We start from the raw sequence: 24,134 nt of genomic DNA, 5'->3' as shown, positions 1-24,134 counted from the left end.
TGTGTTCCCTTTATTTTTTTGAGCAGTGTATTTTTGCAGGCACTGATCTACTCATGTATTTTGGCAGGCACTGGTCTACTCATGTATTTTGGCAGGCACTGGTCTACCCATTTATTTTTGCAGGCACTGATCTACTCATGTACTTTTGCAGGCACTGGTCTACTCATTTGTTTTCTTTTAACACTGATCAGCTGTAGGGCGGCCCTTTGAAGCCCCGCAGCAAAAGTTTAAACAGGTTTTTTTCCTCTAGCCATCAGCTGGGACTCAGGAGGCAGCAATAGATTAGGGGTGGGGCCAAATAAAAGGTAAGAATAACGCGGGGGGGCGCAGGGGCAAAACTGGTTTGGTGACGTCATATCATCACCACTACCGGCTCGGGGGAACCAGGCCGAACCAGGAGGAACCCACCACTGACCACCACCACTGTGCACTCTGCAGGCTCTGCCACACCCACCCAACCTTTACTGTCTTCCACTGCGATGAGGCTTGCCCAGCCTGGCCTTATGTGAGGCAGCTACTGGCCTTCCCATGGCCACTCACACTATTCTCCAAATTGTATGTACCCCACACCCTCTTTCCCCAGCTTTCCATTACTTACACATAATCCCTACCTTTCTTCCCTGGCATCTCTACGCTTGCCCACATCTGTGCCCTCCTTCCCTTGCCTTTCTGCCCTCACATGCACCCCATGCCCTCCTTCCCCAGTTTCCCTGTGTTCCTACCACAACATTTCCTCCCCTAACTTGTGCATGGCCTGCACGGGGTCTCCCACCTTCCTGCAGCCCTCCTACATTGCATGCTTGGGAGTCCCGCAAACAGTACATCTTGTATTATGACAACAACCAGGATTTGCTAGATTGCTGTCACCAAGCAATGTGGTCACATGACATCATACTTTACAACCATTTCACTTTATGATGGCATCCCTGTCCCAATTGCCATTGTAACTCAATGATTGCCTGTACTGTAATAGAAGAGCTCTAGATTTATTAAATCACATTTTTCTGTTGTTTAAGTTAAATAATTCCAATTTAATTGTAATATGCCAAATAAATGTTTGGGTTTGAGATAATTATGGTCTGTACTCCATAATTAAAGTACAATTTCCTGATTCATGTACAGATATTTATTCATAGCCCAATAAATCAAGACTTATTGGACTAGAACAATTATATGTAGATCAGATCTTAGTTAATGCTTAGAAACTGTCACTATTATTTAGCTATAGTAGTTTGAACAATTGGCCATTATTGGAAAAGTTCACCATATACATTGGCATATTCATTAGGTTAATTTATTTCTAGTAAATAAATTAAGATCATTTTCAATTTATTATACCAAAAGTTGATAAAAATAATCCATCTCTATAATTCTGCTTTCAGATATGTTGATAATTTAATAACAACACCATGGTTACTTGCCATCTTTCAGAGAAATAATAATACAGTTTTGCTGATACTGAGGTGAAAGTTAACATTTGATATAATTTTTAAATAGTTACCTCTTAGTTTAAAAATATGTAATGTAACACTATTATATACTGTAAAATTCCTAGGATGCTATTTATTTTTTTTAGGAATTTGACTCTGAGATGAAAAAAATAATATACAAGACACTTCGATTTGTTGCTCATTATTATGGTGCATCTTTAGCGGTATGTATGATTGTATTTCAGAAGTACAATCCAACTGTTATTTAATCTTTTTGAGTCTGTTGGTTTCACTGAAAATAAAAACTTATTGTGTAGCAGGAATGAAAAAAGCAAATCTCATCTTACAAAATATATATTTTAAAATAGTCCTATAAAATATATGTATATAAATGTCAAATACAATTACTGGTACATATAGAATGCTACTTAATATTGAGCCTGCCAGGTTTGAAAAAGATATGCTGTAAGGGAACATAAATGAATGAAAAGTTCAATTATTTGCCAGATGGAAAAAACTGGCACATTTTATTTATAAACTATAATACAATCAAAGGAAATACAAAAATAAGTTTGTAACACTATGAATAGTATGGGTCTAAATCTAAAGTGTAGAAAGGTTATGGTTATTTTAAGTATTCTTCAATAAAGAAAATTCTAATGTATTTTTAAAAAAATCATTATTTTTATGTTGCAATGAATTAGTTTTTTCTGTGTGGACACTTAATAGCTTCTGAATTAAATTACTGGGTTGTAGTTGGAATTACATTATTGTGTTTGGATCTAATTGATATTTAATTGATCAACCAATCTCAGTGAAGTGTATCAATCTGTTGGCATAGATACTTTATTCATGACATGCTTCAGAATCAATATTTTCCCAGCAGATCCTCAGTAGCAGAGGTGGTATTTAGCCGGTTTAGATTGGTTCGGGCGAACCAGTAGCAGCGACTGCGGGTGGGCCACCCCCGCCCATCCGCCCTGGCATAATGCTGTCCTATTTAGCCACATTTTCAAGGCTCAGAGCATGCGTGGAAGGTGCACGCGTGTGAGCAAAAAGCATGTGCAGAATGCTGGGCGCATGCACGGAATGCTGGGTGCACACGCGCAGAAGGCGCAAAGCCAGCGTGCATGGCAAACTGGTGGTAAGAATATGTGAAACCCACCGCTGGTCAGTAGGATTCCCTTCTCTCTGATGTCACCTTTAAGTATATTTCAGAGGTCCCTTCAAGGTTAAGTCTTTTAAAAGTTACTATTGAAACAGACACATATTAATACAGAAATATAAAACTACAAGAGTAGAAAAGGAAAAATAAATAAAAAGAAACAAATGTATACATTTGGCAACATTGATACCATTGTGTATTTGTATGTAAATGATTATATAATATTAAGAAGTACAAAGATTATAAATATATTCATTTAAAATGGATATATTTTAAAGTTTTCTACTAAAAAGATTCAGATTGGACCTTTTCCATACCCAGCTGTCTACTCAAAATGATTTTATATAAATGAAGACATTAGAACACATTTTTAGGTATATTGGAAAATATAGTTTAAAATGGAAAATAGATTTCATTAAAGCAAGCTGCAATTGTTCTTCAAAATATTTTACCACCATGTTATTTTTTTTAGCCATTGCAAATTACAAATGCACTATCATAATTGATTTTTATGATCAATTCTCCAAAATAAATGGATGACGGATTTATGCTATAAAGAAATGCAAGCTCATTTATAGAATTCAGATCCCAAATCCTCTTCCCATACATTTTCTGTTATTTTCAAGGGAACCTGTCACATATGCTATATTATTTTAAAATATTAACATTAGGATAATAATGATTTTTAGAAATTAATATGTATCTAAAAAAGGGATAATATTTAATCTTTAAAGGAGACAGAGGTGAACTAGACTTTAAATCTTATTTGTGTTAAGAATAAATGAATTCTTAAAATCTTAGAAATATTATGTCTACATCAAAGTACAGATATTCCTCGACTTAACGACCACAATTTAGCCCAGAATTAATGTTGCTAAATTAGAAATTTGTTAAGTGAGTTTTGCCCCATTTTACAGCTTTTCTTGCCATATTTATTAAGTGAATTACTATAGTTGTTAAATTAGAAACACGGTTGTTAAGTGAATCTGGCTTCCCCGTTGACTGCTTGTCAGAAGGTCACAAAAGGTGATCACATGATCCCAGGACATTGCAACGATCATAAATATGAGTCAGTTGCATCTGAATGTAAATCACACGACCATGGGAATGTTATCACGGACATAAGTGTAAAATACTGTTATAACTTACTTTTTTCAGTGCCATTGTAACTTTGAATGGTCACTAAACGAACTGTCGTAAGTCAAGGACTACCTGTATGGGTCATAGAAATCAGTGTATTCATGTTAAAAGAGGGGCAAGTTTTGAATGGGCTGGGTATGACATTTTACTATGTGAAGAATATAATCTAATTTGTTATGTTGTTCTCTCAGTTTACTAGCAAATCAGAAGCTCTGTGGCTGAAAACACGTGCACTTATTAACCATTTGGCCTTTGGTTTTGATAGAAGGTAAGTTATATGATTTTATACAAATGGCAATCCTGTCCAAAATGTTCAGTAAATAAATGCAAATAGATTTTAAGGCAACTCTTCTATATGTTCAAGGACCCTTGCTCTCAAATACTGTATTGGCCACCCAATTAAGATTTATGAAATAAGCAAAGTTGCAAGTGCTGAAAATGTTTTTAAATTAGGTTTTGTCTAGAGAATATTTTCCTCCTTTAAATGAGCAAAGCATTTGTAACAAGTGGGCATTTGTTGCATTGTGCAATCCCAGGAAAACCATGTTTATTTAAAGAGTTGTAGCAGGAGTTTCATTTATGCCTTCACATACTTCAAAGTGCTTTTTGGAACTGAATATGAAGAATTGCATAGTCCTGCTCATACATGTTGCAAATTAAACTCTTGAACAATGTTTATAACTAATTTATTCTATTCATATTTTTAAAGCAAATCCATGTCAGTGGATCCAAGTAAACCACTTTTTATTCCAGCAGGAATGGACTCCCTTAGTCAAATAGGTTGGTAATCTTTTTTAATTTGGTTGACTATAATTTAGTTATTGCCCATGCAGATTTAAAAATGTAGAGAGTACAGCAGGCATGTCAAAATCAAGGCCCGCGTGATGCTTAGATCTGGCCTACAGGGCCAGCCTGGAAATATCAATGAACCGGCCCGTGGTGCCTCAGCTGGCCAAAATGGGCCGCGAGGGGGCTACAGGAAGCCCCTTGCAGCCCGTTTTTGGCTGGCAGAGTGCTGCAGGAGGACTGAATTGGACTGGATTACAATTATGTGCCCTCAAGTAAGTGCCTGATATGGATAGAAATCAAGCAACATCCTATGTTAATACTGAAGTTTAATGTCAGATTTTACATACTTTAGTCCATTTAATCTACAATCAGCAATCTATAATTGACAGCCATTTCTATTTACTTTCCTGGAAATTTACCTCTGCTGTTAGATCTTGTATTATCATGTTATTTATGCTATTGTATTTTTATTATTAGTTGAATAATAAAATACAATAGTATAAATAGCTTTTCTGCCTGGAAAAGCAATTTACTATTAACAATGGGGTATAAATTTAGAAATAAAAAGTTTAGTGGAGTATGAATAATAAGTAATAAATGTTTGCCAGTAATATCTGGTAGAAGAGATAGGAAAATAGTTATAGTAAAGAACTGTGGAAAGAAAGAAGAGAAGGGGGAAAAATGCATCTTGAGTCTGTGTCAAACACCCACCATGACCATGACCATGATCACCATGACCATACCCAACTCCAGCCACCGCAACCTGGCCCTCTGATGTCAAACACAACCCTGATGCGGCCCTCAATGAAATCAAGTTTGACACCCTGGAGTACAGGGATGAAACAGACAAAATAAAAGTGGTTCTGAAACATCAAAGAATGCATTTATGTATAATATCATTGAAATAGATTGCAAATTTTTTGAAAGATTCAAACATCTTCAATACTACTCTAATTATAAAAATTACAATGTAATCCTACAGCTATCTAGTCAGCAGTAAGTCTTATTGAGTTCAGTAAGAATTACACTCAGTCAGATGGGTAACAGGTGTTAGCTGTGGTATAGCAGTTTTAATGTTCTGAGTTGCCTCAGCCATCTGAATGTTCACCAGATGATTTGAATCAGTTACTGTCTCTCAGCCCAGCCTACTGTGTTTTCCTGAAAATAAGACCTAAAGCTCCAAAAGACGCTTTAGGGCTTATTTGTCAGGTCTTATTTTCAAGGAAATATGGCACTAAATGCATCTGTCTAACTGACAATTTTAACTGGGACTTATTTTTGGGTACGGTTTATTATTACAAGCATCCTGAGAAATCATGCCAGAGCTTATTTTCTGATTGGGTCTTATTTTTGGGGAAACATGGTAGGCTAGGCTGAGACAAAGTAACTGATTCAAATCATCCAGTGAACATTCAGATGGGTATCCTGGAGAAAATGGGAAGAGGCAGCAGATGGCAGATGGCTTACTTCTCTTTTAAACTGTTGAGTGAATATTATTACAAATATTTTTAATAATTGTCAGGACCGCCTCCTGTTTCTGATAGTGACATCGGAAAGTTGCATGCACAAACACCTTTGGATTTATGGAAAAAGGTTTTTGGAAAGATATTTCCCCCAAAGGTAGGCTTATTTCTAATTTATATATTAGAATAAATACATTTTTTATTAATAATTATTAATGATATATTAAATTACCTCTAATTAACCCAAATTGCTAGTTCTGTTCACCACAGTTTGGACCAATAAAATATAACTGAATCCCATTAAGAATAAAGGAACTTAAGAATCCCTATGGAAACCCAGTCTTTTAGCTGATGTTCTATTAGCAGCCAGTACTGCCTAGTTGGCCACAGCCATCATTGCCTAGGGCAGTGATGGCTAACCTTTTTGCCATGGAGTGCCGGGGGGAGGGCAGGAGGGTCACATACGCGTGTTCCCACACCCATAATTCTATGCGCCCCACGCATGCGCGCATTACCCCCCCCTCTTGGCTGGGAAGTTATCAAATGGCCCATTTTCGGCCTCCAGAAGACCTCCAGGGGGGGGACCTCCAGGACCTTCTAAACTCCTAGAGAGGCCCTGGAGGTGGGGACAGCAAAAATGGGCCTTCTGGTCCCACCAGAAGTTGTTAAACGGGCCGTTTTCGGCCTTCGGAGGACCTCTGGGGATGGGAAAGACTGTTTTTGCTCTCTCCAGACTCCTAGAGAGGCCCTGGAACCAGTTGAGAAAGAAAAATGGGCCTTCCCCACCCCAACCCCCCAGGCCCTCCGGAGGTGGGCCCAGAAGACCCGAAAATCAACTGCGTACCCCAGAGCTGAGTTTGTGTGCCCACTGATATGGCTACACGTGCCACAGGTGGCACCATGTGCCATAGGTTCGCCATCACGGGCCTAGGGCCTTCATCATAAATTGCCCTATATATGAATGAACTGCAAAGGAAAAAAAAAACAGATACTCCTATAGGAGTATTAACTTCACTGTGGACTGAATACCTTCTTGCATTTTGTTTTAAATATTGTGGAGACAAAGCTGCTTTTCTGCCTATTACTGCATAAATCACAAGTGGTGCACCCAAGCCACTTTCTAGTTCTACTAATAAGAGTTGCCTGAAACAACCCAGAGGTGTTACAGTTCTGGTGTCCTTGATGGACAAATCTGTATTTAGAGGTGAAGGGAAAGGGGAGCAGGCTCTAATTTGATTACTTTAGCAGCAAAAAATGGTAATTTCCTTCACAGCATTAGATAGTTCTGATTAGGATATCAAATAGATTGGTAATAAAATAATAATAATGAAAATAATAATAATAATAATAATCATCATCATCATCATCATCATCCTTGGTTAGGACTCGAGCTGCTGAGCTATTAACCAGCCTCAAAGGCTGTGAATCTCACTAAAGATTAACCAATAAATAATAATAATAATAATAATAATAATAATAATAATAATAATGAAAATAATAATGAAAATAATAATAATGAAAATAATAATAATGAAAATAATAATAATAATAATAATAATAATAATAATAATAATAATAGTATAATACTAAAATACTAATACTAAATAATACTAAATACTTAAATATTTAATAATAATAAATATAATTAATCATAATATAATATCAAATAAAGAGCCTTTCAACTAAAAAGTCCACAACAAATAATTAACAGAGGAAAAAGGGATACTTGGGCTGAAAATGTTTTTCTACGCTTGTTAAGGGACATTTCAAGGCACACTTAAGTTAAGCAAGTAAATAGAATTACTTTTTCTACTTTTTACTTTATATTTTCAGAAAGTAGACATTTTTAAAGAAGCTAGGGATCCAGCTCAGGATCCACAATATGCTGAATATGAAGTTGATGCTATGCGAAGTCAAAAAAATGAGGTATGTTGTTATCCTACTATTGTGGCCATATTTTCTATAATAAAACCTGGATAATTTATCTGGTGATCCTCAGCTGCTGTAAATATGTCCACAACCAGTAAAGTTGAGCTTTTCTGGTGAGAGAGCCTCTTTTAATCACAAAGGAATTTTTTTTTCCAAATCACTGTGAATAATAATTTCCTAACATAACACACAACAATTTGAGTTACTATAGAAAGAAAACAGATAAAGACTTCTGCGTGAGGATTTGTGAACTAGCATGTCTCCAAAGGAGCAGCAAAAGATTCAGTGTCACAACTGAAGGACCAGCAAGGAGACCGGACCTGCGAAAACTCTCTGAGATATATTTATCATTGGATAGTTTAATATTAGTTTCTAGAAAATTGTTTATTTATATGTATATTAACCCAAATACATCTACGTAATCCCTGTGAAAAGTCTGTCCCTTCCATTAGGGTGATAGAATCATAAATAAGAATAGTCTACTCTGAAATCCACATTGGGTAACTGGTATGATAGTACAGTCTGACATTTAGAATTGCTAGGCCATACCTTTCTTCCGAATCTTGCAAATTCTTGAATTTGTTTCTTTTTATTTATTTATTTATTTATTTAAAACAATACATCAAAAAAAAGAAATAGTCAAACAAATGATCGCGACAGGAACTTTACATGATATTTACACTTTCTACAGTATGTAGGCTTCAGTCAGATTTAACATATATTAAACATAATCCTGGTTATACTTGACTTTTTGGGCGTCTGTTGTTCAACCAAACGTACCATTTGTCCCAACATTGGAAATATACGGAGTCCTTTTGATCTCTCAATGCTTTAGTCAGCCTGTCGGCTTCCACATAATCCAAAATTTTCTCCAAAATCAAATCTTGAATTTGTTTCTTGATGTTTTGTTAGACTGCCATTATTTGTCTATGCCATTCGTTCAGTATCTTATTCTCAATAGAGATTAAAATAATTTGAAATAGAAATTTTAGTCTTGGTAAACTGCTGTACTTCTTTGTAACCAAGACAAATTTTATTTCTCCTATCTAGAAATATTGAGTATTATATGTTTCCAAATTGGGAAATAATAATTTTTGAAAAGATTCCTAAATATTTAGCAGTAAACTCAATGCCAATTAGCCAATTCACAAATTGCTTTTCACCTTCTGTCAAACTCCATAACAACACCTAAGTTTTCTCTTTATTAATTTGAGACATTTTCATTAATGTATACAGTATATGTTTCATCAATGTTGTTAAGGAGGCTCTACAATGAACAATTGTTTTAAAGGTGTGTGCTTATTTGTATGAAATAACAATGTCTGTATGAGTATCTGTTTGTATGAACAAATGTCAGATTTGAATTCAGTTATTCTGAGGGACTATTATAGTCTCCTAGCCTTGATTTGACTGTTTCTAGATCAATATCCTGAACTCAGGGGTGGGCTCTATATTTTTTTACTACTGGTTCTGTGGGCGTGGCTTATGTTGTGGGTGTGGCTTGGAGGTCATGTGACTAGGTGGGCGTGGGTAGCTGGTCAGAGTCATTTCTGGAAGGTCCTCGCACTTACGACCAGTCCTCGCACTTACGACCCGACTCATTTGTTTGCTTTTAACACTGATCAGCTGTAGGACAGCCCTTGGAAGCCCCGCAGCAAGAGTTTAAACAGTTTTTTTCCCTCTAGTCATCAGCTGGGACTCAGGAGGCAGCAATAGATTGGGGGTGGGACCAAATAAAAGGTAAGAATAACGTGGGTGGAGGGGGAGCACGGGGGGGAGAACCGGTTCGGTGACATCATATCATCACCGCTACCGGCTTGGCCGAACCGGACCGAACTGGGAGGAACCCACCACTGCCTGGACTGCATTAGCATTAAATAAAAGCTAGTTTTGTAAAAATAGGTCCATATAACATATTTTAAAATCTTAAAGAACTGCATATTTTCTATAAAACTTTCTGAATTCTGAATTTCCACACTATATTTAAAGACCTAGCTTAACATAAATGCATCTTAGGGATCACATCATTAGTAGTGAACCAAATTATTATCTTAACTGATACAATGTTTATTTATGGAGCTGAAATCATCTGCAATTAAATACATATTCTAGGGTACTTCCACTAGATTACAAATAAATTTGGAATGACAGATTTAGGTCATTAATTGTGATCCTGATTTGTATATGAATGTGTGTACATTCCACTGGATTATGACTTTCATAGAGCTCAGATATGTTTCTGAATTTATTTTGTCACTTAGAATAGAGCATTCAGTTTAATTGCTTGTCATATACATTCTTGCTTTTCATTCATTCAAAATGTGATTGGGTGCTGCTTTTATTAACAAAATAGGAAAAACAGGGTAGCAGTAAGATTAATTTTCAATATGATTTAATCTTTTTCCAGGAGTTTCTTAGTTGCAGCATTCTTTTCTTTTAGAAAGATTGTTATCGTTATTGATGCCATTGAATGTTGCTACAGCTTTTGTTGCTGGTACTATTGCAGGAAAAATATGGTAATAGACAAGTTTCTGTCAAAAGAAAATTATCTGCAGTTATTTCCCTAAAATTTCCACTTGAAGTTCAATTATTATAAGATTATTGTAACATTTGAACTGGCTTTTATGAAAACATTTTGGGATTTTTATATTTCATTTGATTTTAAAAGCTGCCAGATAACCCTGAATACATCTGTAAGAAAACAATTCCCTAGCTACATTCAGTTTTTAAATGCATTAGGATTTCCCATAATTATATGAAAATTGAGAGTGAAATGGCTGTTATCTTAAGAATAAGTATTAAATGCTTCAGAAAGCTAATCTTTTCGCCCCTTTTTGTAGTCCTTTGTTCCATACATTCTTTTAAAGATAAAGCATTTATAGAGAGAAGAGCATTTATGCTAAAGGTATACTGTCAAATATAATGCTTTGTATTCTGTTTCTTGGAGGTATTCATGCATGGTAGCATTTTAGTTCGTGCTGATGATCATTTCATGTTGTTCTTTGGACTCAGAATGTCTATCTATAGAGTTTTATATACTTCTCATATTGCTGCTGACATTAAGGACCATGGATTGGAAGCAGTACTAGGGATCTCTATTTCTAACCAAATCTTTCTCAGAGTCAAAGAAAAATCTGTCCTAAAATGAAACTGTTTGGACTTTTTTTTTTTTTTTTTGCACTGATGCTCAGCTGCCATGGAAAAAGCCTACCATTATTCTAGAATAAATAATTAAATTAAATTTAATTATTAAATTTCAATGAAGTTAACTTGTAGTGACAATGAAGAGGCTCTGCTATCAGAAGATACTTAAAATCACAGGATTTGAGATTCTGTTTACTTTAGATTTTCTTAATATAAATAATTTGATAGAATAAACCTATATTGTCAGTGTTATGCACTTCAGAGGTATTATGCAATAATTAATATTTATTTATATCATTATCAGACTGATACTAGAAAGTAATTTTGGTAACCTTTACTTAAAATAAGGAAATTCCCCATTCCTAATCCTAACTCTTCAGAATGGTTTACAATCAGTTAACTCAGAATTAAGTCTTATTTGATCAGTGGAGATCACAGCTTAAACATAATCCTTTTCCATTTGAAAAAGAATTCAAACTAATCTTAGTGCTACATCCTGAAATGGATGACACTAGATTTAATTTCTGGCTACTTTAAAAACCAATTATAGCTCAGTTGTTTAGTACTTAGTACAATTGTTGATATTTTTCAAGTTGTTTGCACAGTTGTTAGTATTCAAGCCACTTATCTGATCAGATAAGTAAATATGCATCTGGAGAACAAGAAGGGGCTGAAAATGTATGCACTCAATTTGAGAAGTTAATTAACAATTTTGCAAAATTTACAGAAAGATATGTGACAAACTAAAATAATTTATGAAATGCCATAAGAAAAATGTTTTCATTTCATTATGATGATGAATCGTCTAGTCCAAATTTATACTTTTCCATTTTGAAAATTCAAAATCAATTCACTTTTGAACTGTTGAGTTACTAGATAAAAAGCTATATCTATGCCTCGGTATAGCACTGGGTAAGGGCTCTTTGAAACTGCAAGTGGTTGGTATGAGTGCTCTTACAGTAATATACTTCAGTAATTTTCTAGCAAACCTTGGCATTTGAATGGCAAACAGAAACAATATGAAATTAAAAAATAAAACTATAGTTTGCTTAAAGTAAAAAAGGTACCTGAAAACTTCTTTAACCATGGCTTATTCTATGCACCACTTGCAGTTTCAAAAATGAAACTGATGCACCAATTTGCCCAGTGATGGTTATAAACAATCAGACCAAGAGTTTTAGTAGTACAGTATGTAGATATTTGTAGGATACAAAGGGACAGGTTCAATGATTCAATGTTTGCAGTAGAATATAAAATGAGATGCACAGTTGGATTCATAATATTCGCAAGCTGAAAAGTACAATGCAGTTGTTGAGATCTTGCGATTTAATGTTTCAATCTATCCGTTTCCCTTTCAGGAATTAGAACAGTACAAAAGAAATGCTGCTAAAACCTGGAAAGAAATAGAATTTGATTCTTGACTGAGAATTATTTACCTTTCATCCAGCTTTCAATTTAAACCTATATTTCATATGTTTAAGTGCATTCAAATAAGGTTTTAAGAGCTGTTTAATATATGACATGAGATCAGTTGTTTCAAGAAGAATTGAAAGGGTACCTGAAAAATCAACCAACAGCAAATTGATGTCTTACTGCCCAGATGGCTAGCATAGCCAGCCATTGTATTGAAAAGTTGTGTACATATATATTATCTGTTGGCTACATTGAAGCAAAAGTTTGAGTAAATAATTCCTGCAGTTGTATAACATTGTGGTATGTTGTTTATCACTTCAGCCGTAAGCATCCATAACTTTTCCACACATCAGCGCATGCAATAAATGATACGTTTTAAACTATTGGACAATGAGTAGTCCAGAACTAACACATTTAGTTCTGTTTCTTGCAGACTGTTTTTGTTTAAATTGAGGAATGCACAGATTTTATTGATTTTAGTGAAAGTATACTTGAAAATAAGGAAATTCATCTTTATGTTTTCACACATCAATAGTTTAAGCCAATTTAAACTGCATTGAAAAATATTTACATTTTAAATAAAGTTTTCAGTAAAAGATAAATTGTATATATAAGGATTTCTCATGCATATATAAATGCATATATATGACATTTTTATATAACAATTTCAATAAAAAGTAACTCCAATTCATTTCACTTGTCCATGCATAATCTATGTCTATGGCTAACTGATTTGTAAGATACAACTAGCATCAATTACATCAATCCACTTTGTCTTTTCAATACAAGTAGTCTTCTGTTAGTGACTATTTGTTCAGCTACCATTCTACCATACTGTCATACCAAGTTATGACAGTACTGAAGGAAGACATTTACAGCTCGTCCTTGAAATTGCAGTCATCATGGTCACATGATCACAATTCAGGCACTTGGCAACTAGCTCACAATTATGACTGTTGCAGCATCTTGCAGTCACATGATAATTATTTGTGACCTTCCCTGGCAGCTTTTAACAAGCAAAGCCAATGAGAAAGCCAGCAGGAGGTCACAAATAGCAATCATATGACATGACACCTAATGACCACACAGGATTTGCTTAACAACCTCAACTGGACCTGTTGTTATAAGTGAGTATGCTGACAACTACATTGTTTAGAACAGAGTTCCCAATCCTAATTGCCATTGTTAACCAAGGACTGACTATTGAAGAACTAATCTCTTAGCAATAATAAGGATAATAATAAAAGTTTGGAGAATCTGTTTCTATTGTCCAGCTGCAGTTTCCAGGTTGAAGGCATGTCGTTCAAAAGTATGTGTGCATCTAAAAATATTAAACTTTGTTTCAAATTCAAATAAATATGTAATTACCAGAACATATTCATTCCAATAAAGCCTTTTTTAGGTTGAACAAATAAGGAGAAAATATAAAGCCTTGTCTTATTCCTTTCCTGACTTGGAACCAATCTATTTTGCCATGTTTCATCTGGACTGCAGATGAATACAGCAGGTTTTTCCATTTCCATTTTTTGAAGGGCATTCCACAGTTTATTATGGTTAACACAATTAAAGGCCTTGCTATAATCTGTAGAGCCCATACTGTATTCTTTAGCTTTCTCAATTATCCAGTCTACATCAAAAAGCTTTGTTGTTTCTCAACCAATTCTGAAAATCCAGCTTCAATATCTGGCATCTCCCTTTCCATTTAGGGATCAAATCTGTATTGAATGATCCTAAACATTATTTTGCTAGCATGTAATTTAAGGATATAATGTAAGTGTCTGCACTCTGTTAAATGTCCTTTCTTTGCTATTGTATGTAGACTGACCACTTCCAATCTGTTATCCTCTGTGTTGTTGTCCTGATTGACTGGCATAGTTTAGTTAGAATCTTTACAGATTCTTCTTTTGTTACTTGCCATAGTTCTTTAGATATTCATCAGTTCTCATAACCTTGAGATTTGGTAATGATCAGATTAGCAATCAAATTTCATCTTCTAGTACATTTGAGGTTGGAATCTCCTGAGTTCTGTGATCATTTGGAAGATTTTTCTTGTTTTTCCAGCCAGTTTCATCATCAGTATCTTTATAGATATTGTAATACTGCATCTTGCAGTTCTAACAGCGCCTTTTGTTAAGTTTCTTCTTGCCTGGCAGCATCAGCAAGTAAATGTCCTGAATGGGTTAATTTAGCCACAGTATAAAGATCTTTAATCCTCCAAAACATTTTAAACTCTTCCTCCCTTGCATATTGTGCCATCTGACCTAAAGAACACATCTCCTAACACAAGATCATTGCTTTACCTTGTCTAACCATGTGCTTACTTTAGTAAAATACAAGACTGGTTAACCATTGCCTTTCCCCGCACAGTGTGAATTGATGCCTTGCTGTTCTCATTCAGCATCTTCCAAAGCACTGCAGTGTGATACAGGCTCCTGCTTGCTTTAGCTGGGTGACTTTCATGCCTTACAATTAACATGCTGCTGAGAAAGTTATATATAGATAAAGCATGTCCTTCTCAGCTCAATGTTAATTGCTGAGTGGGGTGGTATTCATTGACTTTGAGCAGGTGCAGTATTAAAAAATGCCAAATTTGTAGCAGACGGCAAACCTCATATAACAATTTCAAGACCAAACTTTGATATTCTTAAACTTTTAAAAGTTCTAATAGCAGCTGATGAACTGTAAAAATCCTTACATTGTTTTTATGAACAAGTTCTGGAATCAGCAATAAATCTGAACAGCTGTTTTGTTGTCCAGATATGCAGCAGATTGATAAAGCTAGGGAATTCTGGGGGTCATATTCTCCAAACATCTCAGGTATATTATACTGGGGAAAGACTGGTTGGTTTAAAAGGTAAACTATTCTAATCATGTTTTTTCTATGATTCAATTGGAATTTACAGTACCTTCCTAACTTCTCCAAAAGAAAGTGGGCCCCTTCTTCAGCTATTTTAAAAGTGCTAACATATATCCTCAATCTTCTTTTCACAAGTTAAACAGGTTCAATCTGTTTTTGTAAGGCTTGGGTTACAGACTGAAGATTTATTTAAATGTATTTATTTAAAATATCTTCATCCCACTTTTTTTTTTAAAGCAATCAGAGGAGCTAACAAGTTAAAATAAAAAAAACCAAAAGCACACATTTTAATACACAAGAAAAAAAGTAATGTATATTTTAAATAAGTTGGATCCAGTCATAGCATCAAATAAATAAAATGTGAATGCTGGAACATTTCTTCATCTTACACTAAAAGTTAAAGCTAAGTGAGCTTCAAGTAGAAGGAATACTATAAAAAGACCCACTTCTGCCTGGACATTAAAATGGGGTTACTGTACATTATTTTTTCCAGATATATCCTTAAAAGCTTCATCTGGCCAAGTTTTTTTTTTAAATCATTAAAATATCTGGTATTTTGTAACTCCTGATGATTGAAATGGAGGCCTTTGCTTTCCCATTCTTTGAAATCTACACTAAGGGCTAGTGAAATGGAGTGCCTGCTGATTGCATGCTGGACATGCTGGATGTTGAATATGCTGTTGGGAAGATATGAGTCTTAGCGGCATCCGGAGGACCAGAGCCAATGCCCATTAGGGCATTGATGAAGTTCCTGTGCAGTGGTTCATGTTTGGGAGGAAAACTGAAACATCAGCACCATCATCCGTGCATGCTACATGACAATGCAACCCACTAAGGCACTCTAACACTCTAGCAAGTTAGGGGAAAAATCAGTTCGGCATCCTTTTTGTTAGTACTTAATGGCCAAAACAAATATTTCCCCTCTCTATACTTGTCTTTTTTAATTATTATTTCTTTGTAAGTGAAGAACTTCCATAATTCTCTGTTAAATTCCTTTCTGCCATTTTCAATCCATTTCTCTGATCTATCAGTTTGAACCCACCCTGAAACTCTCACTGAGCTGTAAAGCAGTTTCTTATATTCGGTACCAGGGTCCCATGCTATGTAGAGATATGGGCTATTGTAAGTAACGCCTAAACCAAACTGGAGTGGTGGTGGGGGGGGGGGGAATGGGGAGGCTGTAATCTCAAATCCCATCAAACCCAAGCTGAGCTCCAATGCAGCTTTTGCTAAATTTCTGCCAAGTGGGGGAGGGCATGTTGAGCTCCTCTTGAAGTTAATGAAGCTTGTTAGATTGCACCTCTGCGACAGATGAAAAGTATGATTGAAAAATGTTGGCTAGAGGTAGGTGGTAGGTATGTGTACCAGGTGGCAGTCTAATAAAAAAGGACAGAGTGTTTACTTTGTGCTGAAAAGCTAGTCACTGTAGTCCCCCAGATCTTGTAATATCTGTTGTGATTGAAAGCACAGCATCTCTCCACATCAGAAACCCCCCTCAAATACAGAGACCAATTTCACTTTAGTTACATGGTTGAGTCTCAACCCTTAGTAAAGACTACTTGCCCAGTTGCTATGTCCTGGAGAGGAGGAGACCTAGAAATGTACAATTTTTGTACATTTCAAAATGAAGCAGCTTGCTATTTTAGACATTTTTATGTGTACACTTAGTTCATCACTGAATACATTACTCAGTAAATTACTAAACTGTTAGCACTATTATCATTATCAGATCCTTTGGTTTTCTGGAGTGATGAAGGCACCGTTTATTTTGGCTATAAATTCACTACAATAAATATTCAAATAAAACCTCCTTCCTTAGCTTTTCACCTATAAATGTAATCTGACTTTCAGAGTTTTTATATCAATAATATCTGAGAGGTAATTTGCACAATTAAGCATAATTATAGCATTTGTCAGCATAATGATAACTAATCCCAACTATTGATGCTCACTATTTAAATGATTGGACAGTTTCCCATCCTTAAAATCAGTCATTTCTATTTGAAGTCATCCAATATTTTAAACATTGTTAGTCCAAATCCAGTTCACAGATAAGGATATTCAGTATACTTGTTTGCCCTTGTTCGCTAACACATGGATTCTAGACTGAACATAACAATTTCTAAGTTTGTACCTCTATGTATAAATCAGCATATCCAGTACACTCCAAGATTCCCAATCTTTAAAATAATATTTCCAGATTGTGTTGAATAGGGCACTATATTATCCAACAATATCCTTCTATGACCAAGATTCTTTTATCATTTTTAATTGTAAATATCGTAAGCCCTCTTAGTTGAAAGGCCTAAATTTTCAATGAAAAATCCTTCCTTTTAAAGGGGGCACATTTATAGTTAACTCTTCAGGGTTTCTAGGATATGAATGCAATGCCCCCGATTAGTTAAATTCTGTTCCAGAAAATAAGTCCATAAAACTGTAGATATGGATGAAGATCAGAGGATGGGTGTTGCCAACATAACTGCATCTCCCTGTCAGCAAGTAATTAGGCTTTCCTTGTTTTTATAAATCAGATTAATGTTATCTTTGGAGAACATTCTTATTCGATTCAGCTACAGTATATTACAATACATTTAAGAAGAACCTGTGTGCTTCTCATTCTGCCATTTCATTAGCTCTTGTATAAGCAAGTATTTTCCAGCTTTCATTTGACTCATGAAATTCTATGCAGTCTTGTTTTTCTACAGTCACCTGAGAGGTTCTTCACCATTGCACTGAAAGTAGACATCCCTGTCCTAAAGTTCATAGTTTGTATGCTTTGTCTACTTTTGCCTATCCTGTTCCAGTGTGGCTTTCTAATTCAACTGGGGCTTGAAGATTATCGCAGATTTAGAGCATAGATTTCTGGCAATCCCTTGACAACATGTGAAGCCACATCTTCAGTGGCATCTATAATAAACTGTGATACCATGACAATAAGTATACACCTGCAATGATCTCAGCACACAAGTGCCATGTTCAGGAATTTCTCTGAGACACCCATAGCAGGTTAACACCATTATATATTTGCCTCCTCTTGTCCCTTCCCCTAATTTCCTAGCTAAATTATAAGTTATACACTTAAGAAATATGGTGATGCATTTCATACTTACCTATCTGCGCCTGATGCTGCATTCCTATACAACTCTTACTTAGGACATTCAGCAAGATTTACTTCCAAATAAATGTCCTTTTAAGCACAGTGTTAAACTACTTTATGAATAAAGTTTAATAACATAATATTATGAGATTTGGAGCCGGACTAAATGACATTTGGGAACCCTTCTAACTCAGAAATTCTAAAAATGTTTAATGGGCTTGAATCCTACTGTCAATGCACATCTATTGTTAGATAAATTACAGGTGACATGTTGTCATGGAAACTAAATCATAGGCTATAAGCTCTTAATGGCTGCCTTTACTGATGGCCAGCAAATACAGGATGCTCTGGTGCCTTTTTCCTTTCTGTCTCATAGATGAACTAGATGTAAATATAGATGCTTGTCAGAAAAATAGAAGTTTGTAACAAGAGGCAGAACTGGTCTGGATGCGATTTTGTATTTTATATGCTATAAAAAAGCAATCTGAACTTCAGTAATAACACTTCTTCTCTCCAATATGCCCAAACTCTATAGGTGCAGATATACACAGAGATTCCATAAGACATTCATAAACACATTTGTCCAAATCAACTTTTTGAAAGCACTGCAACTCCAAAGTTTACTGCAACGTTTCTCACCAAGCACCAAGCAGATACATCTATCCCACCCCCAACTTACATCATTTGTTCTTCAAAGCACTAAGAATGACTGCTTTCTTGGAAAGAAGAATATTTAAAATTTGGCCCTTTTTCTTGCAAAGTATCAGATTCTTTTTTAAGTAGAACATTTTGAAAAGAATAACTGCAGTTGAGGCAAAAAGCTTGGCAAGAGCTAGTCGCAGTGGTCCAATGGTGCTCCAAGCTGCTGTACGAATCTGACTGTATGAATCAGGGGTGTCTATAGGATATGACTAGAAATGTCAAGATGGTAGCACCAATCTTATCCTGCATCCAGGATTCATATCATAGCTCTTTTGGTCAACAGTGCCATGCTTTGGCTAAACCTTTTTTCCAACCTTTGTGACATGTAACCCATCCCCTGAAGCTTCAGTGAGATAACTGACTTCCTGAAGCAAAGGCAGGACAAACATCTACTTTCTTCGCCGTTGTGTCCAGGGAAACACGCTGTAAAAGAAAACCTCATGAGTTCAATCAAACTTCCTGAACTCGCGAGGTTTTCTTTTACAGCATGTTTCCCTGGACACAACGGCGAGGAAAGCAACGGAGCTTGAAAGGTAAGACCTATGTCCTGCTTCTTGCCCACCCCACCTGCCACCCCCAAATTGCATCCCTAAAAGGGGTGGGTGGCTAAGCAAGGAGGAGGAGCCCTGCCATGCCCTGCAAGGGGGGGGGGGGAAGAAGAGACGGGAAAGGGAGCCATGTCTCACTCCAAGCGTCTTGTTTCTCCCCCGCCCCACCTGCCACCCTTCTCGATAAAGAGACAGCGGGGAAGGGAAGCAGCCAGGCTGCTGTTGCCATTGGGGTGGGGTGGGACATGTTGGGCCGCTCGACTGGCATGAAGAACAGGGAGGGGAGGGCATGTCCCCCCTCTTCCCCCCCCCCCCCCTCCAGCCTCGCCTCAAATCATTTTGGTTGCGCGGCAAGCAACCAGAGGAAATGGTGGGACCGGCTGCACATACGTGTAAGTAGTTGGTGGGGAGGCTTATTTTGTGGGGGTGGCTTATATTATCGCATGCACTGAAAAGCCTGATTGGGTTTATTATCTGGACATGTCTTATTTTCGGGAAAACACAGTACCTTTATCTTCTCAGCTGATTGGCACGGCAGAGTGGATTGCCGCGCCTCAGCTGTGTTACTCCCAAGTGGTAACACAGAAGATTAGTATTCGTAAAACTACGCGTGCAGCTGTATGAACCAGTTGTTAAACCGGCAGCATCCCACCACTAGGCAGAACCAAGTTTTCATACCCTTCCAGAAGCTTAAAAAGATAGGGGCAGTTCCCACCTCTGTTGGTAGAGCCAAGGCCATAGCAGAAAAGGTTCTTCTCCTTGACCCTGCCTGCTGAATTCCTTAGCAGATGGGGTCTGTAGCAGCCTCTTCTTCTGGTGCAAATGAGGCACGCTAGTTCCTTGGGGCTCCTCGGATACAGGACTCATGCCATATAGAACTTTAAAGATAATAACCAACACCTTGAACTGGGCCCAGAAGCAACCTTTGTTAAGTAGAAAATCCTTCTTTTTGTAAAGTTTGGTCTGAGGTTAGAATCTTAAGGCCTTCTTTCTCTCTAACCCTAACTTACCTCAGTATGTCTCCATTCTGCCTAAACACTTTATACTTGGACAGGGAGGGAGAGACGGGGGCATTTTTCCTCAGACAGCTCTTGCTTGAAATGGGAGATGAGATAATCTGTCAATCTTGTGAATGCCAGGAAATATATGCCATGTTCACAACCGGTATGAAAAGACAAGCTTGTGCATTGGCAGATTAAAGGTTATATCTAATCCTTACCATAAATAAATCTTTAAAATGTTTAAAAAACTCTGATCACTGTTTCTGAAAATATAACAAAGTAAGAAATGTACCGTAACGGCAGATGACCTTGTTAGCTATGGCAGATCTCAACAAAGCTACAGGTTTGGACCTGGTTCATCCATAAATTCTAAACTAGACAGGGAAGTCAGAAAAACTCTCTGGGAAAAGATAAGAGCAAGCCACTTCCATACTGTTGCCAAGACAATCTATGGAGTTATCAAGTGTCAAGAGATCTACCTTTAACAAAGATAAATATCACATTCATTGCTGTCATGATTTGAATCAGCCACTAGATGGCAGCAAACCACCACCAATAGAAAGCCATATTCCTGCGTTTGGCACACTCTCTGGTACTTGATGAAAGAAACCAGATTTATCACCCCAAGACTTTAGTGCAAAGTTATACTCATGGTTGGATCCATACAACCTAGATTTACCTCAGAAAATGGTGATTGTGTAATCAAATGTTGTCTTACAAATGCTGTCTTAAATAAAATCAAATGCAGCAGAGAGCCTGACAATGATTATTTGTTGTACTTTTATTTGTACGGATTATTTGCTTTATTTTTCAGCAATGGGAAAATTAAAAGAGAACCATGGACAATTATGGGGAGATGCCAATGCTTCTTCATAAATAGCTGAGTGCCGCTGGTGGGGCAGAAGCAAGCTATTTTGAAAGCTTGCTGTCTTCATTCCATAGCAAGGACTTGGTGGAAGAATGACCGAAGTTTATTCTTCCTGTTTATTCATGTCATGACAAACCACAGTGCTAGAAGACAAGAAACAATCAAGGAATCTATAACATAAGAGCTGCATAGGAAGAATAACCCTAAGTTTGAAAAATCCACATTGGAGGAGTTTCTTTTATTTGATTCCTCTCTCTTCCGCCATCAGAGCTAAGTCAAAACCCAAATCTACACAGGATGGTGACAGCGCACCACAAAAATATCTGTTTAATTTAGTTTACTTTATTGTCACTGCATCTCGTACAATGAAATTAAATGCCATCTTCAGGGTACATCATACATAAGAAAACTATAAAAATAAAACAAAAACACACATCCTTCACATTCTATACAATTGAATTGAAAAACCCCGATACTGCATTAGTATTACACTATACCGTAGAATTCAATATAGTTACTGCTCTGGAATAGAAACTATTTATGGAATAGTTGTAGACAAGTTGCAATTCACTAAAGTGTGTAACAAAATAAATAGATATCTGAAACAAAGTTTTTTTAAAATTCATATATCCTACAAGAGAGTCCCCGGGTCACAGTCAACAAAGCCAGTGAATCCCAACAATAAAGTGGCCAACATTTCTATCAGAGATAAAAGAGGTGCATCAACAATCATGGAGAATTAAATAAATTACATGGACAGGAAAGAAGCCAAGTCTGTATTGGCAATAAAAGTAACCAACTAGACCCAGCCTTGAGACTTTTGCCATAGTCTTATTGTCAACTCTAGTAGACATTTCTTAATCCAAATGATAGCCATTCCTTTTACTATTTTGATAAGATGATTGTTATTTGCCACTTTAAACTGAATTGCAAAGTCAAAGAATGCCCAATTCCACAGAAAAAACAAGACTTAAACACAAAAATTAAAATCTTAACTAAGAAAATCTATTTTATTAAAAATCTAACTTTTAAGCTCCACAGAATTTTATTAGTCCAATATTGAACTTACACCAGGTAGTGCTTATATTATGTAAGCATTGGAGGTCATACTATTAAAGCTGAGAACATAGATTTGTGTGGAGCAGCCATAACATGAACTTCTTAGAGTACTAAAGATAAAAGTGATAAATAACTCATGAATAGACCAATAAATTGAACAGCTTGGAATGAGTTGTGACAGAAATGCACTTCACTTATGGAAATAGCCTGTTTTTCTGTGACAAAAAATTAATATAGAATTTGGACATATGTTCAAAGTTGACAGAAATGTTTCCAATTAACTCAATAACCACCACATAAACCATAGATGCATTGATAAGTTCTTTTGAGCAGGTTTTCCGCAACTATCAGTGATAGATAATGCATAGATAATATTTTGTAGCTGAAGTTTCAGAAATTTCCAAAATAGAATGGAATCGTGTATATTACATCAGATATATTGCATCAGCACCAGTGGTGGGTTGCCCCCGGTTTGCACTGGTTCTATAGAACTGGTAGTAAAACTGGTGGGAGGCTCCACCCACCGACCCCGACATCATAAAAATGCTTCTGTGCATGCGCAGAAGCTTCTACAGTTTGCGCAGAAGAGCGTGCGCACGTGCGAGCGAAGCAAGCACGTGCGTGGCCCTGCTGCGAACCAGTAGTAAAGTAAGTAGAACCCTCCCCTGATCAGCACCATGGAATCAGTATATTACATCAGCAAATGGAATGGATGAAAGGTTTTTTCAAGTTTTCAAGAGTGATTTGAGAGCAATACCTGGAGAAAATATCATGATCATAAGCTTTCAACTGTTCTATTTGCATATCAGAGTAGAACATATTGAAGAAATCAAACACCAGTGATATAATTTAAGGAGCTGATCCAAGCTGAGCATTTTTTTTTTATGCTGAGATATATCTATTGGAGACACTATTCTACCAAAAGTCAATAGAGCAGGGTATAAGAGACAACCAGAAAGATCAAAGAAAGAACACATTTTCAGTTCTTGACTTACATCTCCCCAAAGCATACACAACCACGTTTGCCTCATGGTCACTAGTACTACTTGACTCACAGTGTTCCAGTTGGTTGTGACAGATGATAACCAGTGGTGGGTTTCACATTTTGTTACTACCAGTTTGCTCCGTGCATGCACACTCACTTTGCGTGCGCACGCACCTTCCACGCATGCACCCGGCCTCAAAAACATGCCTAAATAGGATGGCATAGCGCCGGGGCGGGTGGGCAGGCCCACCCACAATCTCTGCTACCAATTTGCCTGAACTGGTACAAACCAGCTGAATACCACCTCTGATGATATCCTACTCATATATGAAAACCATAATGGATCTTAGATTTATAAATATAATTGAGTTTGTTTCTTGACAGGGAAGGGTATTGATCAGAGGTGGGTTTCAGCAGGTTCTGATCAGTTCCGGAGAACCAGTAGCGGAAATTTTGAGTAGTTCAGAGAACTGGTAGTAAAAATTCTGACTGGCCCCGCCCCCATCTATTCTCTGCCTCCCAAGTTCCAGCTGATCAGGGAAAT

General features: G+C 36.5%; 1 protein-coding gene across 1 annotated transcript in view; it reads left to right on the top strand.

Moving 5' to 3' along the window:
- Positions 1-13,012, top strand: part of DYNC2LI1 (dynein cytoplasmic 2 light intermediate chain 1) — a 28,492-nt gene extending 15,480 nt beyond the window's left edge. The window contains exons 8-13 of the mRNA XM_070948423.1: positions 1,577-1,654; positions 3,927-4,003; positions 4,445-4,515; positions 6,047-6,144; positions 7,821-7,913; positions 12,419-13,012. Coding sequence (XP_070804524.1) covers positions 1,577-1,654; positions 3,927-4,003; positions 4,445-4,515; positions 6,047-6,144; positions 7,821-7,913; positions 12,419-12,481 — 480 coding nt within the window. The 3' untranslated portion in view covers positions 12,482-13,012. The remainder of the gene's footprint in view (positions 1-1,576; positions 1,655-3,926; positions 4,004-4,444; positions 4,516-6,046; positions 6,145-7,820; positions 7,914-12,418) is intronic.
- Positions 13,013-24,134: the final 11,122 nt, after the last annotated feature.

This window comes from Pituophis catenifer, unplaced genomic scaffold (assembly GCF_029215685.1).
Source record: "Pituophis catenifer annectens isolate HBS135680 unplaced genomic scaffold, rPitCat1.0.hap2 SCAF_1, whole genome shotgun sequence".
NCBI classification, from domain to species: domain Eukaryota; kingdom Metazoa; phylum Chordata; class Lepidosauria; order Squamata; family Colubridae; genus Pituophis; species Pituophis catenifer.
This window is presented reverse-complemented; position numbering and strand designations above follow the sequence as displayed.